Below are 23,911 nucleotides of genomic sequence, written 5' to 3'. Positions count from 1 at the left end.
CTTTCATTTCCAACCAAAATGCAACCCCTGCAACCAAAATCATCAAGCCTACTCAAGTCTGAGGCAAATATGGCGCCATTTTTCTTTATATCGTTTGCCTCTGACTGATATACAGGGGCCTAGCGCTTATAAAGGAAAGACTGGTTTAAACCAGAGGGAAAATAGACAGTAATATTTCCAAATGGTGGCTTGTCTAATGAAATTGGTCACTTATATGTGATAATCTCTTTTATGTCACTCTTACTTCTCACAAAACGAGTGTAGAAGATTTAAATTCTTCACCAGTGGTCTAAAATGACAGAAACTGCAGCTGTACATTTGGGTGGTGGACGAGGAATCATCTGAGATTCAAAGGAACATAGAGTTGTGTAACCGAGAGGATTTGTGAGAAGTTGACCAGCGGAAAGATATTTCACAGATACATTTTACATTTGCATAATCTCAGACACAGAAAACTGTCTGAATTTCTGTTGGAAAATGTTCTGTTGTGAACATTCGTTGTAAATGAACCTCTTATTTTTCACTTTATTTGAGTTCCTCTGAACTAAACCCATTGTGATATTACTGAAGCTTTATCCCTGTGTTGAATTTATTCCTGGCAAAACAACATTGTAGAAATACACTAAAACAAATTAGAATAAACAACTAAGAAAAATCTTCATGTGTCAAAAGAATAGACTTTATTGTTTCAAACAACAAAACAGAGTTGCCAGTTGATTATCTAACAATCTCATTCAAAACTTGTACAGTCTCTTTCAACTTGTTTACCCTTTGCTCAACAAATAGTCGTTTGTTGGGTTATCTTTCATTTTTAGTAGCCATCCTCTTCCTGCTTTTAAAGCAGAGGAAGATAACAGGTGCACATCTTAATCTTTCTAGCATGAACACTCCTTCACTTACACATCTCAACATCAAAATTACCTCATTATCATTCAATGTTATATTTGGTGCTCAGAGCTATAGAGGGAGACACAGTGCACTCTGAGGCCTTTTTTTACATTGTAGACTGAGAAATTAAACATTTCGGTTAATAAAAATACACTTTAAGAAATATAAATGGCATTTTAAAATATATTACAATAGAAAACAATTTTTTAATTTGTAATAATATCTCACAATATTATAATTTTTACTGTAATTTTGATCAAATAAATGCAGCCTTGGTGAACGTTTCAGTGCAGTGGTTTGGATTTAGAGCCTTTAAGTATGCAGTATACTTTATAAAATGGACTTGGAGTCCATGAGAGCCCAAACAGACATGTTAAATTAGAATTAGATGCTTTGTTTGAACAGAACAAAACAGAAATGTAATTTTTTTTCAATTTTTTTTCTGAATCTGTTGTGAAACTAAAAAGGTCCATATGTGTATCTTCATTTAGAGCACATTGACCTGAAGGTCATAATAATAAAAACATAACATCCAAAATCAGCATTTTATTTACATTTCACAATAAAGAATTTATGATGTTTTTTTTATAATAAAATTGGCATGATTCTTGTATAGAAAGGCCCCTAAGGCTGAAAAACACGTGCTTCTTGCCAACAAATACTGAGGTGAGTCAGAGACCGTTTGCTAATGCTACCTCTCGATACTAAACAGAGATTTCATGAAACAAATCAAAACTGAATACTCAGATTACATCTGTGACACATATTAATATTTCAATCAACAGCCGTGAATGTGTTTTTTGACGTCCAGCATTACATTCTTTCCTGTTAGTGTTGATGTAAAATGCAATGAACAGTGTTCCTTTGATTAAAAATATTCCTATCATCTACTAATGTACCAGCCAGAAAATGTCCACATGTTTGATTAAAGCTTGGGACACATCTTGAGTCTTATCCTTGTTGAAGTTCCACTAGATCAACTATTTTTAACCACAGTTTCAAAACGTTGAGTGCTGGGTGACTGAGAATCAGGTTCTGAAGTATCCATGAGATTACAGGGACACTCACACCTTCCAAAGCTATTTTTTTCTTTGTTCATTTACTTTCCCAGCCAGATCCAGTATGCACTTGTGCAATGATGGTATCAGTGGAAATGGCACGTTGCGGGGTGTCAGCTTTTTTTGTGAATAGTTTTTATTTCTTGTTAGTAGGCTATCTGTTTACCATTAACTTCTATTATAATAAACAAACTGAAAAACTATTGTTTATTGAATATTATAGATACATTTTAATACATACACGACCGGTCAATTCATCTCTCTTTTTTAAAATCTATATATTTAGCATCAAACAAACAATATCATTCTTGTTCAAAGTAATAAAAAACTAATTAAAGAAAGATTAGAAGATAAGATTAAAAAAAGATTACGATGGCAACATGCACAAAAGGTGATATGCACTAAAAAATGTAAATCGCCATTAAACAAAAGAAGAAGATAAAAGTATGTGCGCTTCTTCTTAGCGTCCATTTCCATTGTGACTCGTGTGCTGTGTTCGAAATCGCCCCCTACACGCTCATTCACTATTCCCTACATTACTCCATTAATATAGTCCTTTTGAAGGAGTTGATGTAAACGAGTGAGTGAATTCGGACACTGAGTGTACCGGAAGGGCTGCCGATTTTACATGTGTGCTTGCTGTTTAATAATAATAATTTGAAACACCAAACTGACAGATCCAATAGTAATGAAAATATTTATCTTGAACTCTGCCATGGAAACTAGCATATAAACCTTAATTAAGCAATTTAATAACAAATTAAAAAGGAATTTATATACCTGTATGACCTTAACAAGCGGCAACCTTCCTGTCTCTCTCTTGAAACCAACACGGAAGTGACTTAAAAACTGCAATTCATCGACTGGTCGCTAGAGACAGGCTCCAAAAGAGAGTTTTTGGAAAGTGGATTTTGATGGGTATATCACCATAGACCTCCATTCATTCTGCACTCGTCCTGTGAGCGCCCTCATATGGAATCAGAGTGGAACTGCAACCAGTTCAGAAGCCGGAAGTTTACTGAGAGTGAAACTTCTCGCCTTATTAGACATTCTCTGCTACTAGCCGTTTGTCTGCTGTTTGTTAGCCGTCACGTAACCTCAGCTAATCCCGCCTTTTTGCCCATTTCCGTTTATCCAGGAGTGACGCGCTACCAAGATGCCGATGGCTGGCTCCGCCCACTTTGTGCTTCAAAAATGCTCTCAGAAACCTATGGGTGACATCACGGACACTACGTCCATATTTTGGATATTATGCTGGACCAGCGTGGTTTGGAAAATAGATGGATGATTTGATTCAGCTGTATGGCGCCATCTCCTGGCGAGACGCGATAATTCATTCACCATTAACTCTCAATTTAATACTCCTGGTTGACTGAATTTACTCCAAAGTAACCAATGTTTGGGTTAAACAACCGAGAGTTCAGGGTATGTGTGACGGTAAGTTAACCTTGCTTTCAGGAACACATCCCTGGTCCTCTCTCCTCCTTCGCTGTCGTCACTCCTCATTTTATCTTACCGGAGCTCCGCCGTGACTCAAGACCGTTGAGGTGCGCAGGTGAAGCTCATTAGCACTTGCGCCACCGGCCTCGCTCAGTTCCCACGGCTCTCGTCCCCGCCCTGCTTGCCACACTTTGCTTAAATGTGTGTCATGGATCAACAGTAGACAACTCATGAACGGCTGTCGAGGATTCTCAAGAAACAAGTACAGGCTTGGACCGCAAAACAGTATTCCTTGCGTCATGACTTAACGAGCGGATAACATTTTTTTCATAACAGATTTAAGGTGTAGTCACATTCACTGTCGTTCAGCGAATGTTCACAGGTGAATTCCAGTCATTTCAATAGTAATCCACACAATCAGGAATCTTGTGTGAGGTCAAAAAATGTCAGTGTGGGTATAAGTTGGTCACTCGAATTCGCTGCATTGACCAAAAGAAAGCTGCTTGAAAGGGACTTCTGTGATAGCTGTGCTTCATTCATTACGTTGCCACACTGTAGACCAGGGGTGTCCAAACTCAGTCCTGGAGGGCCACTGTCCTGCAGAGTTTAGCTCTAGCCTGCCTGCCTGGAAGTTTCTAGAATGCCTAAGACCTTGATTATCTGGTTCAGGTGTGTTTAATTGGGGTTGGAGCTAAACTCTGCAGGACAGTGGCCCTCCAGGAGCAGGATTGGACATCCCTGCTGTAGACAATGGACAATAGACCATTTGCCCACAAAATTTCCCAGAAAATTCAAGAATGTTTCCACACCCGTTGCAACATAAAATGCAATTAATATAAAGAAATTATTCACAAGGGACATTTGAAGTAATTAATGAGGCAGAAAAGTAAAAAGGTGCAGCAGCTTCGTTTTCTGCCAGGCTTCTTTTTTCCTCTTTTCTGGTAGATTGTCCTGGCACTTGATTTTCAGCTCTACAAGAAGTTTTCATTCCTGTTCAAACTTGTTTCAGCATACTATGCCAAGATCTCTGCAAAGTACAAAATTGACTGTTTATAATGTTATTAAAGTTGTGAAAATGAAATAATTTCCTCATCCTTGTGACATTTCAAACCTGTTTCAAACCCAAAAGCAGATCTCAGGCATAATGCGACCCCAGTCAGCATTTACTGTCATTGCATTAACACAAGCAGAAGATTTTTTTGTAAATCATCATGAATCATGAATCCATTCTTATGTACAGTTGTCTCGTTCAATTTAAACCAAGAATTTACGTAAAAATGGACAATGAACAACATAGAATATGTTTTCAGAGTGCATATGTTTGCACTTTTTTGGGCTTCAAACTTTCTCAAGCCATTCACTGCCATTAAAAAGCTTTGAAGAGCCAGGACATTTTGTAATATAACTCTGATTGTATTCGTCTGAAAAAATAATGTCATACCAAGGATGACTTGATTGTGAGTAAATCATGGGCTAATTTTCCTTTTTGGGTGAACTATCCCTTTAAAGACATACATCATTCTTAAGAAAATTCCTGAGATAGCTTGATGAACACAGATATATTATCGCTATCATGTGTTTGTCTTCATGTTTCATCAGTCAAAACATCTCTATTCGCATGTTATATCCATATATCCAAGTTTAATACTCCAATAAATCTCACTTGTGGACTTTCTGCGTGGGGGATGAATCTGTACTGGGCTTCCAGTATGAATGAAACAGAATTGACATGAAAGTGTTTAGCGCTCCATATCGCTATTATCTCCCCATTTTGGGTAAAAAATAGAAAAATAATACTAAAGTACTTTGTAACGTAGTTACTTGAGTAGTTTTTAAGCAAACTACTTATTTACTCTTACTTGAGTCATATAATTTTTCAGTACTTCTACTTGTACTCAAGTAAATTATTACTTAAGTAGCAATACTTTTACTTAAGTACAATTTTTTGTACTCTTTCCACCACTGCCTTACAGGGCCCAAGTGTCCCCTGTTGTTCAAGACGTGTGTGAACTCACACTCCCTGTGTTATGTTACTCATACGTAATTCCAAACCCATAAGAACAGGTTAAACCAGGTTAAACAGTTGAAACCAGTTCTAGAAAAACAAGACATTTAAAAGCCAAAAACAGACACACCACATGCTTTAAGGAACAGAGAGACACACCAAAATACACAGACTACAAAAAAAAAAGAACAAAAAGAAACCTTACTGAAATGCTGATTACATCTACACACTATGGTTACTGGGTTTGTTTTCTTGTCATAACTTAGGCTATCCATGACCACATTATTTGTGGTGCTTTGCTAAGAACATGCTATGGAAAAAAAAATGTTGCAAAATGTTTTGCGTTCCCCTGAGATACTTTACATTCACATGCAAAATGTTTGCTTTTCCCAAAGAAATTTTGTGTGCACTCAGTTAGCTGGTGAAGTGTATTTACTAATTGTGGAGTTAACAAATGTTTTCATGAGCATTGTAACGTTTGAAGCGGATGTCATTACAAATGTCAGTAGACTGGGAAGATTTCAAAATGAGCGGTTCATTCATAAGTCTGTAAGATCTTAACTTCATGCTGTGGAAATACAAACCGGAAGACAGAACACAACAAGTGTAGTCCAAAAGACCAAAAACCTTAGCAACTGCAAAGCCACTTACAAACAAAAAACTTTTTTTTTTTCTTTTTTTTTTTGAAAATGTAAAAAAAATTGTTTTATGGTTCATCACACTGGCAGAATGTTGTAAAAGCAGGTGATTCATTCCAGAAAATCTTCCTTTTCTTTTATTTAAAAATAAAGGGCAATTTGAAGCCCTATAGGGACACATTTGTATCCAGTGACACACCAAGAGAGATCATACTCCACAGATCGTTCATAATCTCCTTTATTAGATAAGTCATACAGTAATTACAATAATTTATACCTAAGGTGAGACTAGTTTACAAAAAAACACAATAAAAAGTGGTTTTAAAAAATAATCTGTATACATTTTAGAACACAAGAAGCCTGGACAGTCAATCTATTATCACATTAATTATTACTGATGTATTATATGATATTTGTAATAACTTTGTTTAATGAGGAAGACAATCATATGAGTAAATCAGGTTGTGTGCAGATGTTTTAGAAGGATTTCCATCTGAGGGCTGAGAAAATGGTGTGGACGACATACAGTAAAGTGGTGAGAAAGGCAAACACCTGAAATTAAAGAGACAAATAATCACTATACACTTCAACAGGAAAAAATGCACAGTTGCTTTTTTAACATGGCTTTCATTGGTGTAATCTAATGTATTTAAGTTGATTTCATGTTAAATAAGTTTTTTGTTATTACATGAAGCTAGGTTAACCTGAATGAGGTTACATGTTTAGTACTCTAAATATTCAAGATTATTCAGAACATCAGCTTTGTCATTTTTGTTCACAGATTTCACCAATATCTTACAAATAGTTATATTAGTATTTAACAGGTAAAACAGCGTTAGATTTGGAAATTTGATTTTGGGTAGAGGGACTCACCACGGCGGCTACATCCAGCTTGTAAATAAGTTGGATACTTTCTTTAAGTACGGTACTGGGTAGGATATTGTCAACACTACCAAGCCAAATGGTTATAAAAGCTAGAAGCACAGAAGCACTGAAATAGAGGAGTGATGCAAATCCATGGCATGCAACATCCTGTGGAGAGAAATTGAAAAAAATGTATATTTAAATAGGAAAATGTCTTCATGAAGAGAGAGGAAATACGAGAGAGAAAGAGAGAGATTATGAACCTACCGCGCTTGCCCAAGAGCTTCTGTTACGATGAGACCCAGTGGCAAAGACTATCAACCAGAGGAATGTCATGATGAAACAGAAAATTGTCACAGAAATCACATACGCTTGGGGGTTGTTAGGCTCGAGCTTTGTAGATGCTACTAGACACAATACCAGACCGCCAAAGACCTAAGAGATAAACACAATGAAAGAATGAGCTTCCAGATAGTTGTACTTTTTCTACAATAAGGTTCATTAGTTAACTAACATGAACTAACAATGATCAACACATTTGTTACTTTATTAGTTAATCTTTGTTAACGTTAGTTAATAAAAATACAGCTGTGCATTGTTTGTTCATGTTAGTTCACAGTGCATTAACTAATGTTAACAAATACAACCTTTGATTTTAATAATGTATTAGTAAATGTTGGAATTGATATTAACTAAGATTAATAAATGCCGTAGAAATATTGTTCATTCTTAGTTCATATTAACTAAGGAAGTTAACTAATGTTAACTAATGAACCTTATTTTAAAGTGTTACCAATATATTAGATGAAAAATTACAACTCTCTTTCCCCTGTGAACATCTTTGTTTATGAAGTGTTTTAAAACTTTTCCTGAAATATGACATGGATATCAAACAGTAAACATCTAAATTGGATATAAGAGAAAATAATGATATTGAAATAAAATAGAATAAAAAACATTCTGACATTTATTTGGCCTATTGATTTTTTTTTTGAAGAATTACAGATTTGCTTATAGTTTTTATGTAATATTCACTTACAATAATGAATCAAATCATTTTAAATAACTTGGATGTATAGTCTTTAGATTAACAAATTGTATTTTTTTTGTCATTTACATAATTGTATACATTTTCTGTTAACATTGGTTTTCTTTTTTAAATGACCGTTAATTAAAATAAATCATGAGGCTAGATTCTCCAGGATGAATTATCTTAGAGTATATTTTAAGGCAACCATTACATTTTTAAGTTAAACCAACAATAATTTGTATACAGTGTAGGTACTACTAATCAATAGTATTTGAATATACATCAAATCAAATTAAATTAATTAATTAAAATCAACTCACAAGCTCTACTAGGTAGAAGATGTCGGGTATGGTGCAGAATATGGCCGCTCCGCTGGGCAGGAAGCCCGATTGCCCTGTATTGGATGCCATGACTGTGTTCACCTGAGTGTCCTCTCTACACAGGTAAAATAAATGTGCAGAAATGCTGAAGATATGCTTTATTTAAGAGGCTGACAGAAACTGGACAGACCTGTTCACCTTGATGCATTCCATGACCCACCCTGTGCACAACGTTCACCAAGGGCAGCTGTTTTTTTGCCAGACATTTGTGCACATTCATTTTTGACAGTGTTGTTGGTTGTTGTCTTTCAATCGACCATGGCAACTTTCTTTCTTTTTTTTTTGACAGGCCAAAAGCCTACAACAATATACTGTAGAATAGATATAACAACAACTACAACAACAACAACAACAACAACAACAACATCTTACTGTATATTCTAATCCAACCAATTTGTCAATTCATGGTAGTGATCAATCGCCCTATGTCAATGCAAAATATGGGAACAATAAACTGAGCAAAATTCATTATTTTAAAATTCAATATTTTTATCTTAACATTTGCCATGTTGACAGTCAAACACCCATGTCGAAGACTATTAGCAAAATTAATGTTTCCTAAGAAGCAGGGGTGTAAAGTCTGGGTCAGAAAGTAAAAGTCCTGCCATATGTTTATTCCACCCATAAACTCAGCCAGCTGATTTCACTAATTAGTTCTATCTCCTGGCTGAAAAACTGTGCTAATTAGCAAATCCAGGTGATTGGAACAAAATACTGAGGAGGACTTTTTCTTTCTGAACCTGGACTTTACACCTCTGCTAAGAAGTCGTCGATCTGGTTACAAGGGTGGTTTAGATTTTGTCAAAGCGTGACTCAGGAGTGATACATTAGATATTTCTTTCTTACAATATCCAAGTGAGGCTTAATTATTTGCCTTTGCAATGTCTTATTTTATTACCGGGCGGTGAAAATTCCAGGGTTTAGTATTTAGTTTTATTAAGTTGTAGTATGTAGCCTATGGTAATAGCCTACTGTACGTTCACAACTTCACACATCAGAAGTGTCAAGCTTTACCTAAGCTTGAAAGTTTTTAGTGGGTGATTTTCTATTATTTATGTAGCCCACTTATTGAGATGTTAGCCTACTGCTGAAATCCATTGCGATGATACTAGCAAATGTAAAAAAAATTCAGACTGACAAACACGAACACGATTGTACTGCATACTATCACGAAACTCAACATACCTAAAAAAAACCTTGTGAATATTTATCCCCATTCCCAGAGACGGTTATGGTTGGGTCACCTCAGACCGTCTTTTACCTTACACTCCCATCTAGTGTCTGGTGTGGTGATTACAGCGCTTGAAGGAGTTGTCACGTGGGTTCTGTTACTTTAATCAGCGGTGGATACGATTAACCAATCACAGTCCTTTTTTGAGCTTTAGCTACGATTTTACGAAATACACACACACACAAAACAAAAAAAAACATCCTGAATGTGAATTGAATAAATAGAAGATTCAGCTTTAGGAGCCATTAAATGTTCCACCCCTTAAAAAATGGTCAACATTGCTCCCCCTGAATTAAATGCGCATTTTGTCCATGTGTTACAGTAATACGTTTTCGGACCTGATTCGACGCGCTTAACAGCACGTAGTAGGTCGTGATGTTTTGACATGCTTTTTGGTTTCGGTTGCCGTCGTCTAGTCGCTGTGTGTTAAACATCCACATTCTGAGAGGTAGAAATACTGAACTACTTTATTCTTTGTTCCATTTCTTATTATTTAACTTTACGGGCCATTTGCAGACTGATACATAAGATTCTTCCGGGTTTGTTTTCTTGTTACGATAAGCTGACTCATATTGTTTTATCTTGCTTTCTACAACACAAACTGCCTTTACCTAGTTGTTTTTCTCAGAAAGAAGGGTCATTTCATGAAAAGAGTGGCTTTTGAGTGTCGCAAGACTATGTTTATAATATGAAATACTGACACTAACTTTTATAAAATGTTATTATTATTTAAAAAAAACACAACCATATAACACATCAAAAAGTCAAGTACATGAATCACATGAAGTACGTTTATACTCGTATACTGTACATAATATTTTGACAATATAATATTTAGGCTATTATTATTTAATAATAAATATGTTTTGGCAGAATATTAAAAAAAAACGTAGGCTAGGGTATGTGTTAAGGGTTTACTGTATTTTACTGTACCTAAAAAAAATAATCATCTTTTCAATATTGAATGTATGGAATCACCCAGAATTTTTTTAAATCACGTGTAATGGTTTATTAAGAAAAATAAGATTATGACTCCCTATATCTCTTTTGTCTATAGGTACAAGTTGGAAATATCTCAGAAGTTTATATTCTCATATGCAAGTCCTTCAGTGATTTTTTTTTCCTGCACGTTGGCTCAAATCTGGATCCTCCACCTGTGCGACGTATCCGTCACCTTGGCACTGAAGTGAACTGTCACAGAAGTGAATTGTGATCTGTTTAAACAGACACAGATGCCTCGATGGGGGACTTGTACCAGCAAGCACTTTCGTTGGTCAAGCCCAGTAGCTCAAGGGCTGGTTTTGTGTGTTTTAACCTTTGGAGTGATATTGCCTATATGCTGCCATCGTCTACTTTACTCACATTATTTTTTAAAGAGTGTTTATCTTGATTCACTAAGCGATGCATCACTGCAAAAAAGCTACGACAGAGGTCAGGAAGCCCTGCATTTCTGGGAGAGTGCTGCCTCCTCTACAAAAAGCCTGAAGGACCCTTTGGAAACGAATGCTAAGAAACTAGATCTCCTGATCACCATAGTGACATCCAGAAGAGCAGAGGGGAGGGACTATCACTACCTGTTACAGGTGGCACAACAGCTCAAATCGCTCCTTAAGGCATGTGGCGATAAACCATGTGCCGAGGTCATGCTCTGTGATGTCGAAAGTGGTCCCGGTTTGAACGAGGATGCTTTGCTTCTGGAGAAAGAGTTCCTGGTTGTTAGACGTTCACCAGATGAGAAATGGAACAGCAAAGAGGTGGACAACATCTTCGAGAAGGAGAAAAGAGATTACGTTTTCTGCCTGCGGAAAGGATGGGACCTGATGAGGCCAAAAAACGTCGTCGTCCTGGAGGATGATGCGCTTCCGATGACCGATTTCTTTCCGTTGATTAAAAACTTACTCTCGCGGAGATTTGCCCTCGATACTTTATACATAAAGCTCTACCACCCGGAACGTCTTCAGGGATACTGGAACCCGGAGCCGTATCGCATTCTAGAATGGCTGGGTCTCGGCCTGTTTGGTTCTACAATCCTCCTCCTCTTGTTATCTCACTGTACACCTCTTTCTTTTACCTTCTCACCTCTTCATCTTCTCTTCCTAACTCTCTACATAATGGCCGTGTCTGAGATGGCAGGGAGGCACTATCTGCTGGAGGTCAGACGGCTCTCACCCCAGCTGTATGCTGTGTCTCCTGCCACTGAATGCTGCACCCCTGCTATGCTCTACCCAGGTAATGCCTCCATCCGAGCCGCCCAATACCTGGACCAGGTCGTCTGTGCTAGGGGTAATGCAAAAGACATGGTGCTGTACAAGATAGCCAGGTCGACGCCAGGTGAGAAGGCACACAGCGTTGAACCCAATATCATCAAGCACATCGGAGCTTACTCCTCCATCAGGAAGAACCCTCCTCTACCCAGATTAATTTGACGACATAATGTTTTCTTTTTACAGAGGTTGAAAATGAAACCCATTTTAGGCACTGTTTATTAATAAATGTTTCAATTTTGTGGCTGAAATATGAATATCTTTTTAGAGCTGTCCGTTTGTCAAAAAACTTTTGTGAAGTTTTGAAACCGTTTCCTGATAACGATGCTTGTCTTTTAAACTATTTTTAATCAACATCTTTGTCAGTTTACAATGCATAATGGCACAATGGATTTTAGCATCAAAAGGGAATCCATAGGGTTATGAAAATTATTTTATATATGTAACTGTAAATTATTGCCAAATTTGCACATTAAAAACACTTTGAAATGTAGTTTAAAAAATAAAATCAATTCTAATCATTTATATTCAACATGAGCTCTAAAGGATTATCCTCAGAAATTATTTATATAGTTTTGTATTGATCTTTGACTCTATGGCGTTTATAAAAATCACTTTTGGTGAAATGTAATAAATATTATATAACGGTTTACAGTCGTTGGTTTCTTTTTTTGTGGTACAGGCACTGTTTTTTTAAAAAAGGTAATAGTTCTAGGCAACCTACTGAAAAACGTTCAGTTAACACTACATTATACGATGCTGTGATGTTCCTCCTCTGTTGTTGAGGTCTCAGAGTAAATTTCTGAGTTGCATAAGACAGTCGTTGGGGTGTTTTCTTCCAGATGTTCCTACAAAACTCCTGAGTGAGCCTGTGGCTCTTCTCCGCTATTTCCGCTGGATTCAGTCACATGACCGGTCAAAATACACCGCATTGCAAACTCTGTTTAAAGAAACAGTATACACTCTCAGTATAGATATGCTCTTGATATTCCATACAATTTATATTATTCGCCCAAGAACTGTTTATTTGGAGATTAAAGCCAAGTACCACACGTTCCACCGTACGTGTGTATATGCGGGATTTAACCAATCGAATCCTACTATGGCGAGGCCTTACCTTATGAATATTAATTAGTTTTAGCGTTCATCCTATCGACGCAAGGCTTCTTCCAATGGAAGGCGGGGGACCATGCTCAGGTTGATTGGTGAGATGGCTTGTCTACTAAATATTAATTTGGCCATGCTCTCATTTTCAGCATACGAAGGCGTGGGTCATGAATTTTTAATAGAGAGGCCTTCGCCATACTATGATTAGGAAATTTGCTTCGTTTAGCAAGATACACTTTTTTGAGACGGGATTTCCTGCGAACTGGATGTATCTGCTGCGTAAGGACAGGGAAAAGTTGAGGGATAGAGAAAATGTCTGACACCGAAAACCCAAAGTGCCATTCTTTATCAAAGAATGAAGGTATAACCAATGGAGGAAATAATGTTTCCAGTAACGTTTCAGAAGAGATGACAGAGGTATGTTGCGTGCATGGATATGGTGCTCTTGGAAACCTGTACTCATCAATGTGCCGCGAAATGTACAATTCTAAACTGATGGTTTAAAAAAAAAAAAAAAAAAAGTTAATAGATGACACTCTGATTATTTGGTTTATTTGTATAGAAAGTTTTTCGACATTAAATCTGGATCGTTTATGGAATAGAAACATCTGGTGTCCTGTTTGTCAAGAAAGCACTGGAAAATTGTGCCTGAAAAAAGTGTCAGCTGAAGCACTGGAATATTTGGCAAACATATTTGAAGTTCTTTACCTATTAATCGATGGATTGTTATGAGTGTCTGTTGCCATACAACTTCAATTATGCATGGAGGAACTGTTTAGATCAATAAACATGCACATATCAGTCACAAGGGTTTTTGAGTGAAGGGTGTAGTGTGGGAGGGAGGGAGGTTATAGCATCAAATAGTTTTGGTTAGTTGATATGTCCTACTCTGTACTTCATTTAACCAGCTTCTCACAGCTTTTGCAAAGTATTTGATCTGTTTATTGTTGTTTATACAGATTTTATGACATTAAGTTACTTGAGAGACTACATTAAATATTTGTCACACCATGTGCTTCTCATTAAAATTTGCCAGTCAAACTGATTTTTCTCTCTTCTTGGTCTCGGTTTGCTGGTGGTGCTTTAGAAATTCGACCTTGCCACTGTCTATGTGTCAGATGCCCAGTATAACAGGAACATCTTTTTTGACACTTCACCACAGGCTGTGAGGTAAGAGATGACTTTCCAACAATCATTTATATAACTTTGACTATTACCAGGTTGTGTATTATAAAATCTGTAAAATATTCCACAGGTTGTACCTGCTGTACAATCACTGGTTCATGCAGACACTGGTATATGTGTTCATCGTCATAAATCTTGCTCTGGCTCTCTTTGAGGATCCTGCTGTTGTTCCAATTCCTATATGGGTATGTATGGAAATATAACTTGCATTTACAAATTGTTCAGCAAAGCAGTGGATTAATCATTGACCACAATTGTAATTCATTTCAGACCTTGTGTAGATTTGTGAATGGGTGGTTGAATATTTCTTGAATGCTCTCTGTATCTCTAGCTGATTACCTTAAAAGTCCATAGATATCCCCGTCAGTTCATACTGCTAACACTTTCTCTGACAAGCAGATGCCATGAGACCTCTTTTTAACCACAAAACATGCATATAATGCATCAAACTCTATACTCTGAAATTAAGAATTGGGGTGTGTTTTCATATTTAAAGTTACCTATATGATTGTGTGACCAAGGAAACATCCTAGACAGTGATGCTATATATTTATATATATATATAGCAACATAAACTACACACTTAGAAGAAAAGGTTCTATAGGTATATAGAACCTTAAAGGGTTAATTTAAAAATGTTTCCTTATAGATCATTTTCAGTATAAAATGTTCTTTAAAAGTGAGTCAAGAACTATATAAAACCACATTGAACCTTTTTTTTTCTTCTTGCTTACTGCTTTTATGACATCCTGGAATCCATGCCAACCCTCCATATGACACAATGGGATATTTCCTGGAGACTTGTGTTTATTTAAACAGCTTATAAATAATTCTAAATGATGTTTTTTTGAAAATCTAAAAATACAGAACGTTTTCTGAGATGGTTCGGGTTAGGGTTAGGGCATAGAATATGCAGTTTGTACAGTATAAAAATCATTAAGTAAAAGGAATGTCCCCATAAAACATTTTGTATATGTGTATGTGTGTGTTCTATAGGCGACTTCTACAATTGAAATCATATGTCTCTCTGCATTTACTGTGCGGATGGTACACTATGCCAAAGTCATTCCAAAGGACAAATTCTGGAAGGATCCCAAAAATATCTGCATCATAATCGTTGTAACGGTAGGCATCTGATACATAGTTTTGGATTGTATCTTATTTACAGGTACATAATCACTTTTATCTTGTGTTAATTTTATAATACATTATTTCTATAATATATATACCCTTAAAGTATTCTGTCTGTACAAACATGTGAAAATGCTGAGAATGTGCTCGTAACAATGTTGTGAAATGAACTTTAGCCCGTGTTTTATCATTCTCAGCAGTTCTCCAGGAAATGTGGCGTTCAATGACTATGAGTAGACATTTAGTGAAGTCAGGGAGAGGGTTTGTGTGTGTGTTGCATAACTGGACATTTTGAGAGATTTTAAGTTTCACTGTATTCTTGTTTCATTATCTTTCTTTACCCTTCCCACTTCACAGCTCTCTTTCATAGATTTGACTATATATGGGGCACTGAAAACATCAGGCTATTTTTCCATCCGATGGTCAAGGGTCTTGAGACCACTTCTGTTAGTCAATGTTACAGAGGGACGACAAGTAAGAAAACCACAATCAAAGCACAATAAACACTCACATTGTATATATTTTCTCAGAGTTAATATTTTGTGTATTTCTTGTATTTAATTAAGATGAAATGTTATCAGTAATTTAAATTTTCCCGTCAGTTACTCTACTTCTAAAGTTGGCGAAAGCATACACTACCGTTTAAAAGTTTGGGGTCAGTAAGATAAAAAAAATATATATATATTTTCAACAAGGTTGGAATTAAATGGATCAAAAATGACAGTGAAGACATTTATAATGTTACAAAAAAATTATATTTTAAAAAAAAGCTGTTCTTTTGAACATTCTGCTCATCAAAGAATCCTGAAAACAATGGTTTCCACAAAAATATTATGCAGCACACCTGTTTTCAAAAATTTGATATTAATAAGTGTTTCTTTTCGCACTAAATCTACATATTAGAATGATTTCTGAAGGATCAAGTGACACTGAAGACTGGAGTAACGATGCTGAAAACGTAGCTTTGCTATCACATGAATAAATTACATTTTAAAAATATATTAAAATAGAAAACTGTTATTTTAAATTGTAATAATATTTCACAATACTGTTTTTACTGTATTTTTGATCAAATAAATGCAGCCTTGGTGAACATGAGAGACTTAAAAACATTTAAAAATCGTACCGACCCCAAAGTTTGAATGGAAGTGTATGTTTATCGGGAACAAATGTCTCTCCTCCAACCCATTTTTTATTTTATCCTTCTGTTTGTCTGTAGCTGCGGAGGGCGTTCAGGAGTATACGGAATGCACTGCCTCAGATCTCCTATGTTTTTCTCTTATTCATGTTCAGCGTGTTGGTCTTCTCTCTTATGGCTCTTAAATTATTTGGGAAAAGGTAAACCTAAATAAAGTATCATCCATTTATACCTCTGTTTTTCCATTCATCTCAATTGTGTCCATTGAAAAATAGTTTACATAACCTTTTAAACTGCTTGTCATATCTTTTTTTATTTTTTCTCAGGGGCCTTCTCACCATTGATGGTTCTCCATATTTCACAAACTATTTGGATATTGTTTTCGATCTGTACGTTTTGGTGACCACTGCTAATAGCCCTGATGTCATGTAAGTCTTGAGCTATTGCATTTTCTTTCTCTCCTTTTAAGCTTATTTCTATTTTGTGAATCTTTGTTGTGTGCAATTGTATATTCAGCAGTATAAAAAATATCAGTCACCCATAATATGCTTTACGCATGCATTGTACACAACACAAATGCTTCTGTAATATTTGATGTTTTTATGTTTTCTTTGTAGGATGCCGGCATACAACTACAGTGTTTTCTTCACTATTTTCTTCATTCTATATATTGTTATCAACATTTATACCTTCATGTCCTTCTTTCTGGCTGTCGTTTACAATAACTACAAAAAGTACCTAAAGGTATTCACATTTTTTTCTGTCAACATGCACATTTTTATTTCTCACATTTTAAAGAAGTTATGAATCTTAGAATAAAATAATCTTGAATTAAAATGTATATTATTAAATATTAAAATTAAATAATTAAATCATATTAAAATTAATATTATTGATCAGTTATTTTTTTAATTATATGCCACAGATTATGCTTTTTTACATTTTCAACTTTCTTTATTGTGTAATGTTGCTGTTTGAGCATGAAGAAGATCTGCAAAGTTACAAAGCACAAAGTCCACTTGAAAGGGAGTTATTCTCTATATCAGTAAGCACTGGCTCGATTGTAGTCTTGAGTTTTCTTCCGGGAACATACACGTTACAATATTCCTCATTTAAATAATTCCTACCCAACGCATACACAAAATAAAGGGGGCAAGGACTGGTTTAGTAGTGTGTTGTCGCCATGCCATTACCCAATTACAGCACGCTTGTCCAACCGACCAATCAGAGCACATTGAGCTTTTTGGAAGGAGGGGCTTTATGCTAGAATGGAACTAAACAGAGAGTTACTGACAGACTGGGAAGAGAGGTGCTGCACTACTGTGAAATATGTGAAAAATAAATAGTTATTTGAACATTCAAGCATGAAAATTTATTCTAGTAGATCCCAAAAACAAAATCAAGACTTTGTAAAAGGGCATAATAGAGTCCAATAAAAATACTTCTAGCTATCTATCTATCTGTAGTGGAACACTGACTTGATTTCTTTCATGTTTCCTAGGAGGAAGTGCGGCAGCTGGTGAAGGCCAGAAGATATAAGATGTGTCGGGCGTTTTCTTTGCTTCAGGAGACCCGGGGTGAAGGTGGGGAGCCTGTGGTGACCCAGGCCAAATGGAACCTTCTGGTTAAACTCGCCAAGCCGAAAATCAGTATTGCTCACCGGGAACTGCTCTGGAGCGTCTTAGATGATCAGAATAAAGGACACATAGGTCAGATAGGTTTTTCTTTCCCATTTCAAATTTGACTTCAGTTTTATTGACTTTTTCTCTTTTTTCCCACTTGATCTTTTTTTTCTGAGCAGGAAAGTTTGCATTTGTCCAGCTGGCTGATCTTCTAAGTATCCAGGTGATCACAGTGAAGTCAAAGCCACACCCCATTCAAATCTGTTTCCCCTCTCTGTATGATTCCTCAGCCAGCAGATTCATTCGCCACATGGTTCATCACAGGTATGTGGACACAAGGGCCAGATTTACTAACAGCTTGCATCACCACAAACCCTCTTTTGGCATTAAAAACTACTGTCAGGATGTTAAATAAAGATGCGCAGTAAAGAATTAGCGATGAAATGGCATGGACAGTTATTTTTGCGTGGACAGTGAACTTATTGCATATGCATTTGTAGGAGATTCCCTTTCAGACGATTTGCAGTAGTCAATTTCTGGTATTTGTGCTTTTATTTCATGCCCAAAAAAGCATGTCTTAACCCATTTTGCGCTTGACATGACTGTGACTGTGGCTTTTTTTCACCAACTGGACTGTGTGAAGCATCAGTGGAAAGGAAAACCAAAACCAAAAAATAGGGGTGTAACGATACCCTCATGTCACGATTCGATATATATCACGATACTGAACTCATGATATGATATTATTGCGATGCTCCAAGACATATGGTAAAAGATTAACAAAAAATGTACTGTTGATTAAAGTGCACAATGTGGTATTAATACAATAAAAATATTCATGATTCTGAAGCTTAAAATACAGAATTATTTTAGACTAATATGCTTGCACTCTGTTACTGACTAGATGTATTTAAAATAATGTAGGCCATTTGCTTATATGTCTATGTGGTGTTTTTAATATGCGTTAAGACAAACCATGTGCAAATTCATGTCAACACCATTGCTGAGTATTTTCTCCTTAAATCTGCAGTGAACCAAACACAGTCTCAAAAACACGGTTTGAAATCGCTGATGTTTCGTACCAGCTACCTTGTAACCAATCATGTCAAGGTGTGATCGTCAATGAGTGGATCTTTGAGCTGGTGTGAGTGAGTGGATGCGGGACTAATTTGCATATTCATAGATCCCTGTATACTAATTAAGGCAAAGGTGTAGAGTTACATTCAAGCTATTTTAAGTCATGAAGAATTTTTTTCAAGGAAAAAAAACGTTTAAATATGTCATTTTGGTGATCAAAGATGAGATAAAAATTATTGACTACAGGGGTAGTATACTATATTTAGTATTTCCTGAACTGGATGTGTCTCTGAATGCCCTTTCATATTAATCCAATATTTCATTGTTAATTTCAATTTACTTACACTTATGGACATTTCTCCTACCTCCACCTGTCACGCCGATATTGGAGAGGATCAGCATATTCTTAATGCTTGTGCCTGAACTGTTTCGACTTTCTTAATCAAGGATTTTGATGCACATCCCCAAATTATACATCCACAGTTGATTACTGACCTGATTAATGCACTATATATTCGTTCTAAATATTTTTGACTAGCTTCCCATTCCATTCCTTCTTGACATCTGAATATATTAGTACTTTTTTGTACTTGCCTAACAAAATCTGTATATGTGTCTTGAAAGTGAGACTGGAATCCATATCCCTAGATATCTTATAACTTTAACTTGTTCAAGTGTCTGACCATTTAGTTTCTCCTTTATTTCATGGAAATGATTTGGCCTGATTATCTTGTAGTGTGTGGGTGCCTTAACTGTGCTGAACCGTGCTGGTAGTGACGTCGCCATTCAGGATTGTTCGCTTATCTGTTGCCTGGCTGCCAGTTTCTCTGAAGCTGGCCAATTGCGCTATTTGAGCGAAGTTAACAATAAAATGAAAACATCTTATATTATCGTCTGTAAACTTTACCAAAGCAACAACTGACGCATATTACATTCTAAAGAGCTCCGTTATCAGCCCCACGGTGTAAAATGAAACCATATCCGTACCGGAATTTGATCCACTCCTGTTCATTTATTTGGAATGCCAGAGACTTTTTCCAAACGTATAATTTGCCAAGCCATGATATTTTTAATTTGCACTGATCTTGGTAGATTGCATTGGTCATTATGGAAATGAGCTGACTGCATCTGTGCATCTGCACCCTGTGAGTAGATCACCCGCAGAACCATCGCACTTTTATTTCATCACACTTGCCCTGTTTAGTTAATCTGGCCCAAAATGTTGATCTTGCATTGACACTAATACATTCACATATTTCTTTCGACAACAATGCTATTTGAATTCCATATATTTGTATTGTGCATTTCAGAATGTTTGTGTATGTCTATGACCTGATTATTCTGGTGAATGCTGTGTTCATTGGTCTGGATGAGGAGAACCCTGTGGTATCAAATGCTGAGTGGGGTTTTCTGGCTCTTTATATGTTGGAGATCATTCTCAAACTGTACTCTACCGAGCCACGGGCGTTCTTTGCCCGACATCATTTCTGGAACTGGTGAGGAACACTTTGTGTTTTGTATGGCTCACTGAATTTGATCACATAACATCACCTGTGTGAGCTCACATGAAACCAAATTCAATCAACTCTATCTCTTACAGGTTTGACACTATCATTGTTGTGTGTGCACTCTTTGGCACCATCATTAACTCAGCACTCAAACACTGTAAGTGCACATGTGGATATTAGAAGATCGACACATTTCTGCATTCTCTAAGTGTTTTATTTGATTTGTTAAGTTTGATATAAACATACCTTTAAGAAGTCTTGTTGACTTTATCTTTATGTTTGCAGCTGGAGGTTACACGAGTCGTCAGGTCTTGGACATCGTTTTTATCTTGCGAGTCCTTCGACTCATACGTTTGGTGGATTCCATAAAGAGGTGAGATAGTTCCAGCCAAATGCAACAAAAAAAAAACAAGTGATTTCTGTGCTTGAAAATACCTTTTATTCATTTGCCATGTGACATTAAACTAAAAACTTTCCTTCGTAGATTTCGAGCCATCATCAACACACTTATTAAAATTGGACCAACTATTCTTACCTTTGGCCAACTCATAGTGGTGAGTATTTACAGATTGTTATGGATTAGTTCACCCAAAACTCTAAATTGTCAAAATGTACTCTGCCTCATGTAATTTCAAACCTGTACGACGTTCTTCTTTGTGGTTTTGTCTATACAATAAAAGTCAGTGGGGTTATCTGTTGTTTTGGACCCCATTTATTTCATTGTAGGAACAAAAACATTCTTCAGTGTATCTTTGTGTACTTAGTGAGTAATAGGTAATAGGCATACACTGAGAAATATCAAAACTATGTTTCAATAATATTTCTAATATGTATATACTTACAATACCAATATTTTTTTTAAAATAAATTAATAAGAATTATTCAGCAAGGATGCATTAAAATGAGTCAAACGTGACAAAGATAATATTACAAATGTTATAATTTTACAAAAGATTTATATTTTAAATGCTTTTTTTTCTTTTTCTTTTACTTTCTATTCATTCAGCTTTGCCATCACAGGAATAAATTACATTTTAAATTAAAATAGAAAACTTTTTTCTAAATTTTTATTTTCAATTTTAACTTATAATGATATTTCGTAATATTACTGTTTTACTTTAGTTTTATTACAAATTAATGCAGTCTTGATTAGCGTATAGAGTTATTTCAAAAACATTAAAACAACTCTTACTGACCCCAAACTTTCGATAATATGTATATCTATCGCATGCATTAGACGGGCTATTGCTTTAAAATAAAAATACAAATTTATTAAAGTGTTCCTGAGGAAGGAGTGGTTTCTGTCACTGTCTCATTGGTGATTCCTGTATACTGCACCATACCTGGCCTCAAGGTCACCTTGTACAAAAAAGTGTGGGGAGGATGCAGTGCTTGATTTTTGGCTACATTTAGATACAGGGACAGGGACATAATCATCAGGTGGGAGGCAGACCCTTCATGCCACATGTTAAACTGTGATTTGTGATGAGAAACATTATCATAATCAATATACCTGTGTATTTATTATAAATCCACTGCTGTCCCCCTACAGGTGGTCTATTACATATTTGCTATGGTTGGCATGGAATTATTTAAAGGAAAAGTTCATTTTTTTGAACCTAACTCTACAAGTCCTGATCAAGAGTACTGTGGAAACCCTCTCCTTAAAGGAACCGCTTTTGCTAAACTCAACTACTGCAAGAACAACTTCAATAATGTGATCTCTTCCTTCATCGTCTTGCTGGAACTCACTGTGGTTAATCAGTGGCATGATATCCTTTACAACTACAGATCAAAATGTATAATACTTAATCAAGTGTGTGAAACTGTAGCCCAAGGACTTTGAAATTTTTGAAAGTTTCATGCATTGCTTTTCCCTTAACTCAGCTGCACTGTTGGCCAGCGGTTTCACAACAGTCACACACGTTTCAGCCAGAATATTCTTCGTCCTTTTTCACATTGTGGTCGTTATTATTATAATCAAGTAAGAATGGAGTCCACTAGAATATTATAGTTGTGTTTTACTTTGAAGGAAAAATATGCATAATGTGCGATTTTTATTTCCCCCCAGTATTTTTGTAGCATTTATTTTGGAGGCCTTCTTGGTGGAATACACAATTGACAAAAGTGACCTGCAGACTTCTCTGGAGAAAAAGATAGAGGAGCTGGATCTTAATGTCCAACAGTATGTGCCATTTAGACCTCATATCTTGTTATTTGATGTATAAAAAATGTTTCATGCATACGTGTCAGCGTAGGATCCTGTTGCTGTTGATTTGGGGTTTTAATGGAGGTTTGTGTGGTTTTGTGTTTGTTAGGGATGGCATGGACACAGGTCTTGTAGATGCAATGGAAAGCAATGAAAATGACCTGGGTTCTTCTGAAGCTGGCAAACAGAAGCCCTCCCTCATGTTCAAGATTGCTTCAAGAAGTATTTTATTTTATTATTTAATTGTTATTAATTGTTTGTTTTATTATTTGGTGTATTATTAATTATTATTATTATTATTATTTAAATTTTAGTCAAGTCTTGTCAAATGCATTTTTAGTCTTGTTAGAGTAAGTATTGAAGGACGGCAAACAAGCTCTGCATTATGTTTAAGATTGCTTCAAGAAATGTTGTGCTTCTTGTTTTTTGCTTTGCTTAAATTTTTTTTATTTTTCAAATGCATTCTTAGTCTTGTAAAAGGAGTATTATGTATTTTTTATATATATATATATATATATATATATATATATATATATATATAATATAAAATTTGTTTTATTTTTCCAGGATCCAGAACTGTGGATGGACTTTTGCAGCGGATGTTTGAAAGAGATCTTCGTCCTGAAGACTTCAATGAGGAGGAAGAGCCAGAAAACTTAAACTTCTCAAACCCTGTCTTTGACTCAGTATAACTGACAAGAAACTAAAAACTCCCCAAAACTTGTAAATATATAAATACAGTTTGTATCAAAGATTCTTTATATGTATGCAATACTTGATAAGATTTATTATATATACTTTGCTATGTGGACCACTAATAGTGATTTTTCAATCATCAAAGAGTCATTTTTGTAATCAAATGTGTGTGTGTATAATATTATATAAACATATAGGCTTAAAATAGTGTGTGTGTGTGTTTTATAATTGTTTTGGGAAAAGTGCACTTTATGACCAATAAGGATTGCCCCAGAGTAAAAGTTTGTACACATACCAATTGAAATAAAAAATTATTGTAATAATAATACGAGAGAGACTCGTTGATATCCTAACGTGTCCCTGTCCATTATAAGAACTAAACTCTATTCAAGAGCTCACCAACAGGGAGCGGAATACCGTGTGTGGAGCATCAGCATCGC

At 35.8% G+C, this 23,911-nt stretch overlaps 3 protein-coding genes across 4 annotated transcripts; 2 read left to right on the top strand and 1 right to left on the bottom strand.

The window, feature by feature from the left end:
• Nucleotides 1-6,084: 6,084 nt before the first annotated feature.
• Nucleotides 6,085-12,586, bottom strand: LOC311074948 (myelin and lymphocyte protein-like). Of its 2 annotated transcripts, XM_084101992.1 has the most exons (5): nucleotides 12,523-12,586; nucleotides 8,244-8,358; nucleotides 7,161-7,328; nucleotides 6,903-7,061; nucleotides 6,085-6,581 (listed from the first exon to the last, which is right to left on the bottom strand). In XM_084101992.1, the coding sequence occupies exons 2-5, from the start codon at nucleotides 8,331-8,333 to the stop codon at nucleotides 6,507-6,509; spliced, it is 492 nt and encodes a 163-aa protein (XP_083958118.1). In that variant the 5' UTR covers nucleotides 8,334-8,358; nucleotides 12,523-12,586; the 3' UTR covers nucleotides 6,085-6,506. The 2 variants fall into 2 exon arrangements, with proteins under 2 accessions (XP_083958118.1, XP_083958117.1); XM_084101991.1 differs by lacking the exon at nucleotides 12,523-12,586 and having other exon boundaries at nucleotides 8,244-8,505.
• On the top strand, nucleotides 9,865-12,448 carry pgap4 (post-GPI attachment to proteins GalNAc transferase 4). The gene is made up of 2 exons (XM_084100881.1): nucleotides 9,865-9,982; nucleotides 10,592-12,448. Exon 2 carries the CDS (start codon nucleotides 10,767-10,769, stop codon nucleotides 11,958-11,960), a length of 1,194 nt encoding a protein of 397 aa, XP_083957007.1. The 5' UTR covers nucleotides 9,865-9,982; nucleotides 10,592-10,766; the 3' UTR covers nucleotides 11,961-12,448.
• A 544-nt stretch (nucleotides 12,587-13,130) lies between the features above and the next one.
• Nucleotides 13,131-23,799, top strand: tpcn3 (two pore segment channel 3). The gene is made up of 19 exons (XM_084100664.1): nucleotides 13,131-13,322; nucleotides 13,993-14,075; nucleotides 14,161-14,275; nucleotides 15,087-15,215; nucleotides 15,579-15,695; nucleotides 16,441-16,559; nucleotides 16,686-16,787; nucleotides 16,977-17,103; nucleotides 17,861-18,068; nucleotides 18,161-18,305; nucleotides 20,369-20,554; nucleotides 20,659-20,723; nucleotides 20,852-20,939; nucleotides 21,051-21,120; nucleotides 22,119-22,338; nucleotides 22,460-22,550; nucleotides 22,638-22,751; nucleotides 22,885-22,997; nucleotides 23,343-23,799. The coding sequence occupies exons 1-19, from the start codon at nucleotides 13,218-13,220 to the stop codon at nucleotides 23,465-23,467; spliced, it is 2,322 nt and encodes a 773-aa protein (XP_083956790.1). The 5' UTR covers nucleotides 13,131-13,217; the 3' UTR covers nucleotides 23,468-23,799.
• Nucleotides 23,800-23,911: the final 112 nt, after the last annotated feature.

The sequence above is a fragment of the Abramis brama genome (genome assembly GCF_963993115.1).
Source record: "Abramis brama genome assembly, chromosome: 23".
Classification (NCBI taxonomy): Eukaryota; Metazoa; Chordata; class Actinopteri; order Cypriniformes; family Leuciscidae; genus Abramis; species Abramis brama.
The sequence above is the reverse complement of the archived record's forward strand: the minus strand, read 5'-3'. Positions and strand labels throughout refer to the sequence as shown.

What these genes read in the sequence shown, in the direction of transcription:
- tpcn3 (XM_084100664.1), top strand. Translation starts at nt 13,218, where the DNA reads ATGTCTGACACCGAAAACCCAAAGTGCCATTCTTTATCAAAGAATGAA. An exon ending in TTTCAGAAGAGATGACAGAG is followed by an intron (nt 13,323 to 13,992) that starts GTATGTTGCGTG and finishes GTGGTGCTTTAG; the next exon opens with AAATTCGACCTTGCCACTGT. An exon ending in CGACATCATTTCTGGAACTG is followed by an intron (nt 20,555 to 20,658) that starts GTGAGGAACACT and finishes TATCTCTTACAG; the next exon opens with GTTTGACACTATCATTGTTG.
- pgap4 (XM_084100881.1), top strand. Translation starts at nt 10,767, where the DNA reads ATGCCTCGATGGGGGACTTGTACCAGCAAGCACTTTCGTTGGTCAAGC.
- LOC311074948 (XM_084101992.1), bottom strand. Translation starts at nt 8,333, where the DNA reads ATGGCATCCAATACAGGGCAATCGGGCTTCCTGCCCAGCGGAGCGGCC. An exon ending in TCTTCTACCTAGTAGAGCTT is followed by an intron (nt 7,329 to 8,243) that starts GTGAGTTGATTT and finishes TTTATCTCTTAG; the next exon opens with GTCTTTGGCGGTCTGGTATT. An exon ending in GAAGCTCTTGGGCAAGCGCG is followed by an intron (nt 7,062 to 7,160) that starts GTAGGTTCATAA and finishes TTCTCTCCACAG; the next exon opens with GATGTTGCATGCCATGGATT.